This window comes from Manis javanica, chromosome 2, assembly GCF_040802235.1.
Source record: "Manis javanica isolate MJ-LG chromosome 2, MJ_LKY, whole genome shotgun sequence".
Classification (NCBI taxonomy): domain Eukaryota; kingdom Metazoa; phylum Chordata; class Mammalia; order Pholidota; family Manidae; genus Manis; species Manis javanica.
Genome location: NC_133157.1, coordinates 13,793,677 through 13,809,731, shown reverse-complemented (window position 1 = coordinate 13,809,731; position 16,055 = coordinate 13,793,677). Strand labels below are relative to the sequence as shown.

Genomic DNA, 16,055 nt, shown 5'->3' with positions numbered 1-16,055 from the left:
ACAAAACATCCACGGGTGCAGAAGATTTCTCTCAAAACAGGGGGGGTGAGGTTCTAAGCCTCACCTCTGTTGATCCCCAATTTCTCACCTGATGGCCCCCCTGCGACTGTGCTTGTCTTAGGTTGTTCCTCCCTTGAGGAATCTTACCCGTCACTGGCTAGCCAGTCATCTTCCGGGGCCATACAGGAAAATGTAAAGTTGGTAACTGAGAGAAGGTTTCATTTCTTAAACATAATACTTTCATTCAATCAACAAATATTTATTAAGTGCTTACCATCTTGACAGGTTCAGTGCTGAGTACTTGGAATAGAGTAGAGGAGTCATTCATGTTAAGCAAGTATACAAATAAAATACACAATTGCCAACAGTCATAAAATCCACAGTGGAAAAGACTGGGCGCTGAGTGCTTGCTGTAAGAGAGAATAATGGAAGTCTCTAATGAGTTGAGATAGGAAATTAGGGATTGCCTCTCTACTGAAGTCACATTAAAGCTGAGACATGAAGGTCAAGGGTCCTGCCATCCAAAGAGAGAGAAAAAGGTATTGCAGGCAGAAGAAGGTGCATGAGGGAAGGTCCTAAGGCGTGGTGTAGTAAAAGCAGCCTGCGTGGCCAGAGCACAGCGCGTGACGGAGGGAGGCACAGCTGATCTGCAACTGACAGAAATGAAACAGTTGACCACACAGGGCAGGGGCTCATGGACCATGGCAAGAAGTTAGGGATCTCATTGCAATATCAAAGAAACATCATTGAAGGATGAGGAGAAACTGAAAACTGATGGGGCAGAACGTAGGGAGTTGGCTATAACAGACAGATCTTCAGATTAGGGTAGACGCCAGCATTTACTGAGTACTCACTATGTGGCAGGCATCATGCTAGGCGCTTTCCACACCTTAAGTCATGCAATCCTCATAAAAACTCTGAATGAAAGACAGAATTAGCCCCATTTACAGATGAGGTTCTGGAAGCAACCTAATTAACCAAGGTCACAGGTCCATTAGACCCAGAGCCAGACCTGAAACCCAACTCTGGTCATTCCCAAGTCCATGTATGCAAATACCATGGTGCTTCTGAAGCTTCAGGGCCCCATGCATGAGGTGGAAGCAGAGGATGAGGCAGCTCTCCTCTGGCAATATGTAACCCACAACAGAGGGGTTACAAAGCAAATCTGAGGGTGCAAACCTTCTAGCCATTCCACAGATGAACACTAAATTTAACCAGATACCTCAGCAGAGACCAAAAATTTTCAAGAGAAAGGAATATGGGCCTTGATACAAGAATTCCAGCACCTCAGGGCAAGTGGGTATGAGACTGGAGCAGCAGAATTTACACTAAGGAAATAATCACAGAGCTGTAAAGATGTATATGCAAGGATATTCATCACAGCTTTGTTTATAATAGTGAAAAATTAGAAAAACCTGAACGTCCCACAGTGAGAGTGTATAAATTATGGGTCAGTCCATCCCTTTTAATGCAAGTCTTTATGAACTATTAGACAGTCATTTAATAACGCTATCCACCAGCATTAACAAAGATGAAACTCAACTCAAGGAACACTTCCTCCAGGGAGGATTCCCCAGATCCTCCAGGCCAGGTTCAGAGCCCCTCCTCGGTGTCCCAAAGCAGCCTGTACTTACCTCTGTCATTGCACTATTTTCCTATCCACCTCTCCAACTAGACTGTGATCCTCCTCACAGGGAGGCTTACCTGATCTTAAACTCCTGCAGATTCCCTAGCCCTCACTCAGCACACAGCCTCGCACAGGACATGTAACTAAAAATACTTACTGATGAATGGATGAACTCTTGAACAAACCCAGGAAGAGGCTAATATCTTGCTAGACCTTAGCTAATAGACCCTGATGTTCAGTTTTCCATCATCTGAAACTAGAAGAAGAATGTTGCCCTTTAAATCAAAAGTGTTCCAGCCCCCTCTTTAATATGTATGCTGACTTTAAAATTTTCATCAGATGCCAAGAGCACTCCCTCCTCAGCATCCCACAGAAAGTTCAAACTACCTCTACTAAAGATCATGCATTTAACAGCTCAGGCTAAAACGAAAGCTTTCAGTGACTTATAAAGACTTGAAAGGGAGACACTGAAAACACCGTGGTCATTTCAATTTCAACTGCAAAATTTGCTCTTGAAAATGCTACAAAAAAAATATTAATGCCAAGAAAAAAACCTAACAGCATCTGAAGGACCATAGTCATAAAGAAAAAACAAAAATTGTAAAACATAATTGGTATAGAAGACTCTCTCTCACCTCCAAGGAAAACAGTATTTAGTATTTAGATCATCAAGAATACACCTGAGCAAGGGAAACTTGAATCACATGGCAGAGTAGGAAAAAATAATAAATATAACAGTAACAGTGTGAAGGAGAAAGAATTAACATGTAGAATGGACTCTGCTAGGCATATGTGCTTCAATATATTCATTCATTTAATCCTCACAACAGCCCTATGAAGTACAAACTACTCTCATGTCCATTTTAAAGACAAAGGAGGTACAGAGAGGTTAAGTGACTGGCCCGGGTCACCCAGCTGAAGTGGACAAGCAGCAGTCTGGCTCCAGAGGCCATGGTCCTTGAGCAGCCATGGACTGCCTTTGAGAAAGAGCTTTCCCATGTCATATCCCTGGGCCCCAGTTTCTCCAAAATATAAAAGATGGTTGGCTTCAATTCTAAGATTCCTCTCAGGTCAAAAGGCAGTCAATAAAAGGTCAAACCAGAACTCTTAAGATTTGTTAAATTTCTCCATCTAGAAATAAAACTCAAAACTGTGCCCTTCAAAACTTAAACAACTGAATCTTGCAGCACTGCTCTAACATCTAAAGTGCCCAGCTCAGAGCAAGAGCTCAATAAACAGGAGCTATTATTATTCTTATGATAAAATGGGAACAATCATTTAATAGCAGAGCACATTTTAATTATACACAATGTTGAATAATCAAATCTCATTTGTTTGAGGCCTCAGACCCCACAGCATAGATCGAGTTGTACAGTTGAAATTATAACAACTCAAAGCTCAGAAATTACTTGTTTCCATTAGAGATCTGACAAGTCATTTCTTCAATTGGTCACTGGTGGTTTGCAGATAACTATTAGCAGTAATGAGTATTCTAAATTAAATCCAGAAGACAGTACCGCTCTGGTCTGCAAAGACAACTGGGAAGAGAGAGACGTAATTGTGGAATGTCCTTCTGTGTCCTCGATCTTCCCTCTGATAAATATCTCCTGTGTCTTTTGTAGTATGGATTTCACTTGGTTACAAATGAAGAAGGGCCTAATTCCTCCCATGATAAATGAGAGCACTGAACAGGTAACTTGTTAAGGAGAACTGGAATTGGGAAAATAACCTTAATTTTCTGTCACTTGAAATGAAAGACACAATGCTGGAAAACATGTGTTAAGGCCAAATCTAACACCAAGTCATTCACTCTCAATTACCACACAGCACTGGGTACAGGCTGCTCACGTGTCCCTCAAGAGCAGCCAAGAGAAGCCTACAAAAGGCAGGAAGTGGCACAGTGTGGTGGAAGGAATGGCTCTGGAGTCATTAAAACTGGGATTCAAATCCCAGCTCTGCCATGCAGATATTACGTCTCTCCTGGTCTTAAGATTCTTTATCTGTAGAATGGGGATAATACAAAATACCTCAGAGTTACATCAAGGATTAAGTGGGGACCACAAATAATGTGCCTTACATGACAGGAAAGCCCTTGACAAACATTAGCTCTTCTCATCTGTGCAGTATGTTAACACCCTGAACCAGAAATACACCACAAACTCCCCAAAGTTAGAAATTGCTGATCCGGGCAGAAACCCTAACTGGCCCGTGTATAAAAGGGCCGACGGCGGGTGTGTAACGTTGCCCACGAGACACAGCCTTCTTCCTAACGCAGTCATTATCCAGCTTCGACACTGCTCAAGAAACACAGCTCCGCCCTGGGTTTGCAGGACAGAGGCAGCAGACGTGACTGGTTAGGGACAGTAATGTGGTATCTCCACTTACATTTTCAAAGTCCTTCATGTTCCTGGCTCTGGTGGGAGACACGGTTTCTTCTGACACAGTTGGGAGCACTATAAAAAGGTAAAGAGACATAGGAAGACATCATGGTATGCAAATTGCCCAGCATGCCTACCGGGGAGTAGAGCCCAGAGAAGGAAAAAATATGAATATACTGTCCCATGGCACATTCTACTCATACTTTCTGTCTGTTAGGATTTGCTGGCTGGAGTCTGGGGAAATCTCTAAACCACTGTATTTCAATTATTTACAAATTACTTCAACCAGCCCCAGTGTAGCAATGTACATGTCAGAGATAAATCCAGAACACACGCTGGGCATGTGGCAACACAGAAGTGTCCTGACCTGTGCTTCCTTTCTGCTGGTCACATTTTTGTGCTGAACAGGTATCATCTTCACATACTGGCAATCACAACAAAGGCTTGATGGCAGGTGCTGGCAACCCTTTTCTTAAAACGCCAGACAAGAAATATTTTCGGCTTTGTAGGCCCTCCACAAAGCCTAAAATCCGTCACAACCACTCAACTCTTCTGTTGCAGCACAAAAACAGCCACAGACAACTCATAAACAGAGAAAAAGCAGCTGTGTTCCAGTAAGTTTACTTTCAAAAGCAGACAGCGGGTTAAAAACTGCTAACCCCTGCTTTAGAGTGATTAAAGACTTTGCCAATACCCAAATCTTTCCACAGCACCTTTCATTCAACAAACATTTGAGACACCCCTGCTCTTTGCCAAGCACCATGCCAAGTGCTGGGGAAACCATGAAAGACACGGTGACCCCACTCCCAAGAGGTTCCCAATCTTGCAGGAAAGGAAGAGATGGAAACAAACTGTTACCATGCTAAGCGAAGTGCTTGGACCTTTATAGGGGTTTAGCAAATGGTGTTGAGTGAATGAATAAATTCATTCTTCTAAGAAATATGCATTAAGGGCCTACTCTCTGCAAGGTACCATTCTGGTATGGCTACATGGGAAACAAAACAAACAAAGGGAGCTGATCCTCTAGAAAGAGGATTCTGATACTCTAGAAAGAGAAAGTTGATACTCTATTCTAGAAAAAAGGGCAATTACAGAGTACGTTAAAGAGTGATAATGATATGGAGACAAAGAAAGTGGAGAAGGATATGATATACCAAGGGTGGGGTGAGGATTCAATTTTAAATAAGGTGGTTAAATTAGGAAGGTCTCACTGATCAGCAGCCTGGCAGGAAGGTGACATCCCGGCAGGGGAAGAGAAGAGCAATGGGAGAAGCCTAAGGGGGGAGCACGCCTGGTGGAACTGAGGACCAGCCAAGAGGCCAACGACTGGATGAGCAAGACACAAAAGGACAGGAGAAACGGAGGTAAGCGGGGTACTGGGGGACAGGCTGCACCTGGCCCTGCAGGCTCTTCTTGGGACCCGGAGTCTGAGCTAACGAGTAACAAGATCAGACTTAGCTTTCTACGTCCCTCTGGCTGCCTCGCTGAGAACACACTGCAAGGCACTTAGCAACAAGGAGAGCGGTCAGGAGAATACTGGGATAATCCAGGCCAGAGAACACAGTGGCTTAGGCCAGGTGACAGGCGTGTAAGTGGGTGAGGTCGGCCTCGGGGTAGCCAACAGGGACAAATGAGGTGAAGGGAAATACATAAGGTTCAGAGAGCAGGGTGCCTGAGGGGAGCCAGGAAGGCGGCAAGCTCTCAACTAGGCCTTGAAGACACAGCAGGCAGCTGAGGACAAGGAAGAAGCGGCTCCCCCGCCAAGGCCAGAGGCGGGAGTGGCGTGGCGCTCAAGACGCCACCCAGCAGAAAAGAGCTCAAGAGCTGGGCAGGGGCAGACTAAGGTTGCACAGTTGTTTGCCTGTTTCCCAAACAGGCCATACTCTGTCACCTGTGTCTATGTTCCCGTCCAGGTCCCACTCTTTCTTCCAGTCTCAGCTCCATACCAGTTTTGGGGAAAATCTTGCCTGACCCACTTCCTCTAGACCAAGCTAAATCTCCCTTTCCCCTCAAGGCACCTTTTACTTCTTTGCTCATTACAATGAGCACAGGATTCATCATAATAATTCTTCGTTTAATTGTCTCTAGGCTTGATCATAACCGTGTTCAAGATTGGCTCCTGGTGCTCAGTCCAGAGCCTGTACACTGTGAACTGAATTAAGGAGCAGGCCTGTTAATTTACTGCTTCTAACTGCTTGTGGGCAGGAAGAATAGAAACCAGAATTGCTGGACTTTGCTCTTAAAGTGAAAAGTTAGTAGGTTCTGAAAGAAAACCTGAGAGTGGCCCAGAAGTTTAAGCATTCTCCAGAAATAAACCCTGTGACAATTACATCGTCTGCTCTAAAAACTTCTTCCTTTGCACATCTCACCACTTTGAAGAAGAGAAAACACACACAAGTCAAAATCTCTCTAAGCTATTTCAGCAAGGCAACTTATTAGCCATTCCCACAGAATACTTATGATAGCATTCAGTTTTTTCAGAAACAAAAATTAGGAAGAATGCTTAGCAAAAGTCCAGCTTAAACACAACAGACTGTTTATGTACTCGGCACCGTCTCCTGTGGTCTAACCAACTGTCTGTCTCAAAGGGCAGGCCCGGGTAGGAATGCTGGGCCGCAGCCGGCAAATGGAATCCAGCCGCCTGCCAGGAAGGCCTTGGCACACCAAAGGTCAGACAGCGGCACTCCACGGCCTCCAGCCACTTGGCAGTAGCAACCAGGAGATCCTCCATGCCAGGCTAGTCACCATGCGACATCCAGCCTCCATGCACCTCCTGGTTCAGCAAATACTGGCTGAATCCCTACAAGCTTGGTAGCAAGAAAGAAAACTCATGAAACAGGGCCTAAAAAACATCAATTCCTCTGGTCCAGTGTAAATAGCAAAGTAATACGTATACAAAATACTGAGCACCTCCTGGCAGCAGCTGGCCTTGCCAGGGGAGGCTCCAGGTCCCAGAGACATCCAAGCTCAGCCCCAGGCTCAAGGCCTCAAGGCCCTCAAGGTCTAGGGCTACGTCCCTTGTTCTTACGCAAGAGAATGGCCCACTTTGTGTTCTTACCATCATTTCCCAAACCAGCAATGGGGCTGACGCCATCCAAGTCCTCTGGTAAAGCAGGAACAAGGCCACTAGGAGAGAACATGTGTGAGAAGAGATGAGTTAGTGTTTAAACAGCAGACTGCTGAGTCTGCCTGGACTGCACATGACAACTGTCAGGCACACACAGCTGAGAGCCACCTGGGAGGCACGCAGCACAGAGGTCAAGACCTCAGGCTCTGGGGCTCTAACACTCAGCAGCTGGGTGACCATCAATGAAGTCGGTCATTCATGAATGCATTCATTCAAACATCGAGGTTTCTGTGCACCATACATGCGCCAGCTGCAGAGGCCCTGTGGCAAATACAAGCTACTTATGTCTCTGAGTGTCACTTTCTTCATCTGTTACATGAGGATACCACCCTCTACCTGTAAAAATTAAATGAGTTGATGTATATAAACACTCAGCACATATTAAGTACTCAAAAAATGTCACCTATTGTCTTTCTTGTTGTTACTATTAGTAGCATTTATTAATACGCCTATCGCAATCAAAAATTAACCCTCCAGCAATCAAGCACCCATTCAGATGCTTTGAGGATGTTAAACAACAATGCAAAACTCACTGATCCAGAAGTTTCACTAACTGAATTATAAAAACAGGTTCGGTTAAGAATCTGGAGACTTTGATAGAAAAACTAAATCAAAACAGGAGGTGTTATTGCCACAAAAGACACTACCCTGAATTCTCTTCTAAGCTCTGCCACATGTCTCCAAGCCTGCTGTCATCATCTTTACATGGAAAACAGCTACTTCAGAGTGACTGCCAGTCAAACGAGACCCAAAGTGCCCAGCATGGTACCTGGTATATTGTGAGTACTCCATAAATGACAGCAAATATCACTGTCACCTTGAAACATACAGTACTTTATAATTTATAAAAGATTTACCATCATGAGAACTTCCTGATTACCCAAGGGTCTATGCATTTTTCACAGGAAGACACTAAGGCCCAGATAACCGCAATGGCCTAGCCAGAGCCACAGGGCAGTTAGGTGGCAAACCGAGTCCAAACAAAGCCTTTTAGGTCTAACCCCAGTAATTCTTTCTTGTCCCAAGCTGTAAACTAGTAGCTGATGGAAGCTTAGCTTGACTTGGCAGTTTGCTCTTTCCATGCGTCCAAATCCAAAACCATTCTCTTCCTAGGATAATTTTGCCTGATCACAAACCTCTAGAGTTGGAATGAACCTTCAAAATCAGAACCAAGAAAAAACTAGATGTCATAAAATCCCCACATTAGGAGAATTAGGTAAAATGTGTCTGCTATAAAGGTAACTGGGGGAAAAAAGCACATAGAATATGCCCTCAACTATGAAGAAACATACATGAATACTAAAGTCACCTCAAATCATTCTTGGAAACTGGGTGTACTACAAACAAAGGAAGTACTAAAAGTCATCATTTATAGGGAAATGAGTGATATTTTCCTTCTTTTTAATTTTCTGTATTTCTCAACTACTTCTAGTATCATTAGAAGGACAAACTCCAACTTCTAAACTGAATTTTAAAAATTAAAACTCAAGTTCTTCAACCACTACCTTTTGCAGATGGTGGCCCAGAGGCCCAAGATCACACACCAGGTTACTTGTCAAACTTAGCCTGCAGTCTGGTTTCTACATTCCCAATCTGGGGTTCTCTCCCACACAGCCATTTACTACCACCACTGGCTTAAATGGCCCATCAATTACTCAAGCCAAGATCAACTGCAGCTGAAAACTACATGGCGGACATAGCCAAAGAATGTCATCTTAGACGTCTAAGGTCCAAAAGGCAAACACTTAAGTTTGAAAAATGATATCCCATTTAATATATGACATCCTGACTCTTGGATGAAACCACTATTTAATTTAGAAATTCCTGCCTGGATCCTGCCAAATTTCCACTTGGGCTTTGCTGACCCACTTTTAAAAGGCTATGAAACTGTCATCTGCACTCTGTATTCGCTTCCAGCTTTAAGGAGCTCCCGCTTCCCATTCTGATCATTCACTTGTAGCCTTAGAACTAAGGCTGGGGCTTTATGGATTAAACATGGAATACTAAATATGGAGCCTGTATTTACATGGTATATTTACATCTTTTCAAACAGATACTGAAAGAAACTGATTCATTCCACAAATATTTGTTGAGCCTCTACTATGGACCAGACATGGTTCTAAGTCTAAAGATACAGTCGGGAAAAAGCTAGCCGCGTTAGGCTTACACTTAATCACTGGGAGTGCTCGCCTCAAACCTCATAGCCAGGCGAGGGAGGGGCGGGTGGGAGGCAGGGACCCAAGATCAGCCTTGGATCAAGCCTTTGAGCCTTTTAAGGCTTTTTAAGCTATTATGTCACCAGAAATTTCATTCCACCATCTCCTTTCTTGACCTCCTTCTCCAAAAGCCCGTGAAGGCATTCTTTACCTGATAAAAGTACAACTGATAGGAAAACATTTCTTTTTTGGCCTAACCAGACAGCAAGCACCTAATGGCCATGTGCTGGAGGAACCCACCAGTGAACAAGCCTGGACCCAGGCCTTAGGAAGAGTTAGGGAGCAGCAGAAACCCGGGCATGAAAACAAGAGGATGAACCAGGTTGTGGGCACAGAGGATTTTGTCCAGGAAACAGTGCAACACTCTAGCAATAAAACAAAAATAGCTAATATTTCATGCATCCCTCAGTAGGTGCTAGGCATGAAACACATACAGTCTTGCTTCATCCACATAGTCAACAAATAGGTATTTATTACTGAAGAGAAGCTGAGGCTCAGAGGATTAGGGGAATTACTCAAGCAACACAGGGCATAACTGGCTGGAGTGGGATTCAGGCTGTCATCCTGAGTACAAAGTCCAGGGTCCTTCCATGCCACTAGGCAGGGCTTAATAAAGAGCCTTATGGTGGGCAAGGTTCCTGGGCCAGGATCTGAGCCCAAATCCCACCAGGCTGGGGCTCTCTGGGGCACCCACAGGTGATCAGGTTTGAAGAAGATGCATATTCACCACTTCAACAAAAGTCTGAGGACAAACTGGACTCCAGTCTCTAAAACTGGGGCTTGGAAATTACCAAACACAAGAGTGCTTATATTAGGATAAAAAGAGGTGATCTTACTCTACAGATTTTTTCTCTTCCATTACGACCACCCAGTAGAGAACCTGTTTCAGGACAAATTCTGCCACTCATTGAGGGCCAGTGTGAGTGCCAACAGCTCCCCGAATCCCCACAGAATCATCTCAGAATCGGTTCAGAGAACTAGTGGGAAGGCACAGTTCTCTGAGAACTAGGGCTCTGAGAGCTAGGCTCTTGAGTCAGTAAGCCTAGATTTAAATCCTTGCTCAATTATGTATTTTTTGTGGGATCCCGGGCCATCCATTTCACTTTCTGGAGCCTCAGCATCCTTAAAAAAGGGATAATACTGTCACCTCAAAGGATGATTGATTTTTCAGTGATTTAACAAACTGTTATGTGCCAGATGCCAGGCTAGGAACTGGGGTTACCAAAGATGAACCAAAGGCAGCCCCTGCTCTCAAAAAGGTCACAGTCTAACCAGGGAGATTAGACTGTTTACAGTGGTACCTGTGCCGTCCAGGACAGGAGCCACTAAGTTACATGTACCTATCAATCACTTTCAGTACAGTTAATCCCAATCGAGAAGTGCTGTAAATAACAAAATACATTCTGGATTTCAAAGACTTAGATAAAAAAGAAAATATTTCATTAATAACTTTTTTGTTTATATGGGGCGGAGACAGAGGTAAAGGGAGGGCAGAGGTGGCTAGCAAGGTAAATGGGGCCAGCTTATGAAGGGCCTTAGAAGCATATTAAAGAACTTCATCCCGCGGGTGAATAGGAGCCAGGGAGGGTCTGAAGCAGGTGATGAGATGACCAATTACAGGAATGTATGCAGCACCTGAGACCTGCAAAGGCAGAGAGAGGAGGAAACAGACAGTACTTGCTCACGTGTTGAGTTGCTACCCTGTGTCAGACATCAGCCTAAACCCTTTCAGACTCATCTGTTTTTCGGATGATGAAAACTGAGGCTCACAGAGGGTAACTTGTCCAAAGTCACAACACTGTTAAGCAGCAGAACTGGAACTGAAACCCCAGCTAGGTTTGGGTCCCAAAGCAAGTGGTACTAAGGTAAGAGGAGCTGAGAGAATAATAATGGACTTTATCTTAATGGCAACAAGAAGCATTAAACAAACAAAGAAGCAGAATGCTAAGCAGATTTACGTTTTAAAAAGAGCTTTCAAACTGTAGTATAAAGGACTATTAGAGGAGTGGAGGAAACCAGGGCGACCCAGGCGAGCAGTCACAGCCCATCATACTGGGGCAGTGGTAGGAAAATGAAGAGAAAGGATGAACTACACCACAGGACCCAATTAAACAGAAGCCGCAGAGGGGCCTTGCTCTGTGCCTCATACAGAGAGGGGTTCTCAACAAACAGAGCAACCACCTAGCCAGGTTTGCTCAGAAGACCAGTTTACAACTACTGTCCAGGCATAAGTATCTGTTGTGCCCATTATACTCTTAAAAGCATCCCAGTTTGCACAATAAATAACACGGTCACCCTTTCAGTTGGGGTCTGTTGACTAACAGCAGCAGCCATCGGGAGCAGACCTGGATCAACACTGGATATTCTCACTCGGGACTCTACTCCATGACCTTCTACCCACCTTTCAAGCAGAAGCCCAGGACAGCCAAAGGCCCCAGGCCCTATGCAGTCTGGGGCTCCGTCAGGCCTTCCTACCAGGAGACCCCAGGCCTCAACCAGCAGTACCGACTCCAACCGCCTCAGGACAGGCCCAGGGGGAGGCCGCTCTCTAGCCCCACTCTCTGACTTCCACTACTATTGATGATTATCTTGATGGTAATCACAGTACAATGACAACACAAAATCACTTTTTAAGCTATGGTTACACCAAGCACTACTCTTGCCAAGCGGACTTCTACGAAGGCATCTTCTCGTTGAATCCTCACCCCGACTCGGATGGGCGGATACTACTATCAGCCCCATTTTACAGATGGGAAAGCAGGTTAAACCACTTTACCAAAGTCACACAGCTGGTTAATTTAAAGGGCTTGATTTCAAACCAATCCTGTTTCACTACAGCCGGGGTTCCTAACCCCTGCACCCTACCGCCTCGGTCTCGCGGCCACTCTGTGACCCCGTAAGCAGGTCTGGACTTACCAACCACGCTCCCCGTAATGAAAGCAAACCCGAATCCAGAATGAACCACCAAGTCCCTCAGGTCCCGACCCTCGGCCAGCCCCCACCAACGGCACACTCCAGGGGGCTCTCCTCCCGCTCCTTCAGAAAACCCCTCACCTGCCCGTCACACCCTCCGCATGCTGTGTCCCGAAATACCGGGGCAGGCGGGACGCAGGTCAGGGCCCCCAACCCCCAGCCAGTGTCAGCGGACGGGGACCCGAAGACCCCTCCCCCAGGGGCCCACCCAACGCTGCCCCTGTCCGAACGCCCTCGAACGCCCTCAAGGGCAAGCCCCGAGTCTGCACTAGACCGAACCCCAGGAGGGGAACCCCGGCTGGTTTACCGCGACCCTGCAGAGCCCCGGCCGCACCTGCAGCCGCTGAGCGGCGTGAGGAGGGTGACGTCCTCTTCCAGCACCGAGTCCATCACGGCCGCAGAAGAGGCGGTGGCGCTCGCGTCCGTGGCGGCGACGCCACCGGCTCCCCTCGCTGTCGCGACCCGCTCGGCTCCCCAGGTCCCCGCCCCCTCCAGCCCAGGTCTTGTTCGGACTCTGGCGGCGCCGCTGGAATTCAAACCGCAGCCTCCGCCATCTTTCCCGGCGCTTCTTCCTACGGAAACGAGGCGTGGTCACCCAGGCGCGCGCGGTGAAGCCAGCAGGCCGGGGCCGGGATCCAGGCAGGGAAGCGCGGGCGGGCGCCATCTTAACTAAGGGCAGAGCGTCGCCTCGCCCTGGGGCCGGCAAGACCAAGGAAAAAGCGACTGGCTCCCATTTTTTGTGAGGGTGCTCAGGCCGAGGCCGGGGGAGGCGCCATCTTTGTTGAGGGCGAGCGCCGACCTCGGTCCGTTAATTTAAGCGGGAGATGGGCGTCCTGCCCCTTACGGACCCTCAGAGTTCCTAACCCGGTAGTCACGTTTCTAGAATAGTGACCCCAAACCTTAGGGTCTCTGCATCCAAAAGGCTTCTGCTTTGAGTTGAAACTCATTATCAGGTGCTGCCTCACTTTAGAAAAATCCTACCTGCGGGATCCCAACTCAAACAGTAATTTGAACACTTGGTTTGAAGCAGAAAAATCCAACCAATGAGCCCAGGGGTCAGTGACACTCCTCTAAGTAAGTGATCCTTTACTACCTTTAGGGCTCAAAGGCACCTGAGATCTGTAAATGGGCTCAGAGAGGAGAAATGACTAGGTCTGACTTGGAACAGGGACGTGGGACAAGCATCATGGTTAATTTTTTCTGCCTCTGGTGAAAAAATGCCAAGATATAAATAGAACAGGAAGGACTGCATCCCAAGGCTACAGATTCCATTTAAAACCAGGGAGAGAGGAGGTAAGGATCAGGGCCCTAACATATTTTGTGGTGATTAGCCAACATCTGACCCCATGCTGAGGCAGGGCAAAGAGATTTAAATGATATGCTTTCATTACTTGAGGGTAACCATTACATTGAAGAAGAACGGGGCTAGTAAATTCTCTAAGTTTGCCTTACAGAACATCTAAAGAACTGACCACTGTTGGTGATGGCGACATAATGTTTCCACCACCTGAGAGAGACATCACAAAACCATGCGTCAGCTGCTCTCCCCTGGTCATTTACCCCATTCCTGAAATCCTTAAAAACCCAAACCCTAAACCTTCAAGCTGCATCCTCTCTGAGGTCACCTGTACATCTGTCTGAGTGTGTCCTGTCTCTTTAAATAAGCTCTCTGCTGCTCAAGCCATCCCTGCTTTGCTTCCTTCTCACAACCAAGTCAAGAGCCCACGGCTTCCACCACCAGTGGTTAAATGTTTTTGTCACTTTGCCATTTCATTCAGCTTTTCTAGTCTTAAATGCAGTCCTTTTTCTCTCTCCTTGTTTTATTTCAAACCAGTAGGGAAGTGGCTGTGGGAACCTCTGAGTAGAGAGGGGCTTGCACCTTCCAATCGCCTGCGTGACACGGACAGAACTGCAGCTGTACAATCATGTTCTTTAGCAGCCTGCCAGAAAAGTCTCCGATCTTTGCTTTGGGAAGTTCTCAGAACATAAGCTCACTCCATCCAGTGCTCTGAGGTTCCCCTAAGTTCTGGAGTGGTAGGGATACAATTCCTGAGCTGTGTAAATCAAGGGCACAGTGGACTCTAGGAGTTGGCAAAGGATTTGCCCTACACAGAGCAGGAGTTCAATGAACTTCCCTTTCTCCCTCTGTTCTCACTTGCTGTCTATGGCCTGCATGGCTGCACAAATAAAAGAGCCACGTTTCCTGGCACTGTGCAACTGACATTCGCTACTACTCTTGCTTTAATCAATTCCTTTCTTACCTGCAGTCCTTCAACCTATTCTTGAATTATTTCCCAATCAGAGTCAAGAGCCCTCCCCTGTCCGGGTTGAGGGTTGAGGTTTCACCTAGCCAGCAGGAGAGACCTCACCAGGCAGAGTGCCAGGCAACAGGCCAAAGTCATGCACAGTAAGTCTCAACTGGAGCCACACCCGGGGCACCTGCCAACTAGGTCGGGGTGCCTTCCATACCCTGGCTGCCCCTCTTAATGCACAGTGACCACCAAACACCTCGCTGTTTTGACAGAGTTGGGCCAGTGGAGTCAACCTTCCTCTCCCCACCTCTGTGCTGCTGCCATCCTCTGCAGGCCGCCAGAAGAGTCCTCGATGAAAATAACTTGAAAAGATGGGTGAGCAGGTAGATGGTGACTTTTCCTATAATCATATATAGGTCCTCCCTCAGCCTCAGGTTCTTCATTCTGCAATTTTAATGTATTTACAGAAGAGGCCTTCTCGAATCCTCTAATGTAAATCAAGCCCCTTGTATTTTTAACAACCCATATTTTTCTCTTGTGGCACTTAACCATATTTTGCAATTACATACTTCTGTGTTTTTTTAACGTCTTCCCCTTGCACTAGACTGGAAGCTCCGTGAGGACAGAGACTGTTCTGAATTGTTCACTGCTATTACCCCAATTTCCCCAACACCTAGCACTGCGCCTGCCACAGAGCAGGTGTTTAAAAATGTATGTGGAATAAGTGCTTCTATCAGTCTAGAAAATGGGGCTAATACCTATCCGGCCAGGTTTTTGTAAGAATGACCTGAGATGCCTTTAGTAGCTCAGGTCAGTGGTAATCCCATATAGCTCACCCTCCCCCATCTCCTCACTCAGCTTCAGTAAAGCCTATAAATCTCATGGTCCTGTGCCTGTCTTCCTTACCCAGATCTTCAACCACCCCAGAATCAGCAATAAAATAACAGTCTGAAAAAGAGAGGAGGCAGGAACTGGTTGGCACACCAGATGCCCTGCCCCTAGGAAGAGACAGTCCTTGAAGCCCTGGAACCAGTAATCCTTGACATTGCTACGTTCAACCAGTGTTGTTGAATGAGTTGTCCAAGAGCAAGGACTCTCTGGGGTGTCGGGATTCCCGCCCTGGTTCTGCCACTAACTCTGATCTTAGGCTGGCCACTCCTTGTCTCTGGGCCTCAGTTTCTACATCTGTAAAATATGATGGTTGGACCGGATGAATGTCTTGGAACCTCACAGCTCTGGAGGCAACTTATTTGTGTTTTTTTTTAAGCTACCTACACACACCCAATTCTTTTGTGGTAAGGGGGGCGGAGATAAATCACTTCCCAAATGAAGGAACTGACTTTCCATCCAGCAGCTGATAGCTCTTGAGGACAGAAACAAGGACGTGGACTTGCACGTTTTGAGCATCTTGTACTCATGTCACCTGGGCCAAGCATATCACACACACCACCTCATTTAACCCTCACCGTAACTCTCGGGAGC

The 16,055-nt window shown here is 46.4% G+C and overlaps 1 protein-coding gene across 3 annotated transcripts in view; it reads right to left on the bottom strand.

The window, feature by feature from the left end:
* The window catches only part of CDK5RAP2 (CDK5 regulatory subunit associated protein 2), a 173,887-nt gene extending 160,984 nt beyond the window's left edge, over nt 1-12,903 (bottom strand). The window contains exons 1-3 of one of the 3 annotated variants that reach the window (XM_073225524.1): nt 12,656-12,903; nt 7,064-7,131; nt 4,013-4,080 (exon numbers count right to left, since the gene is read on the bottom strand). In XM_073225524.1, the coding sequence (XP_073081625.1) occupies nt 4,013-4,080; nt 7,064-7,131; nt 12,656-12,711 (192 nt within the window). In that variant the 5' untranslated portion in view covers nt 12,712-12,903. The remainder of the gene's footprint in view (nt 1-4,012; nt 4,081-7,063; nt 7,132-12,655) is intronic. The other 2 variants (XM_037022238.2, XM_037022236.2) reach the window with 2 other exon arrangements.
* Nucleotides 12,904-16,055: the final 3,152 nt, after the last annotated feature.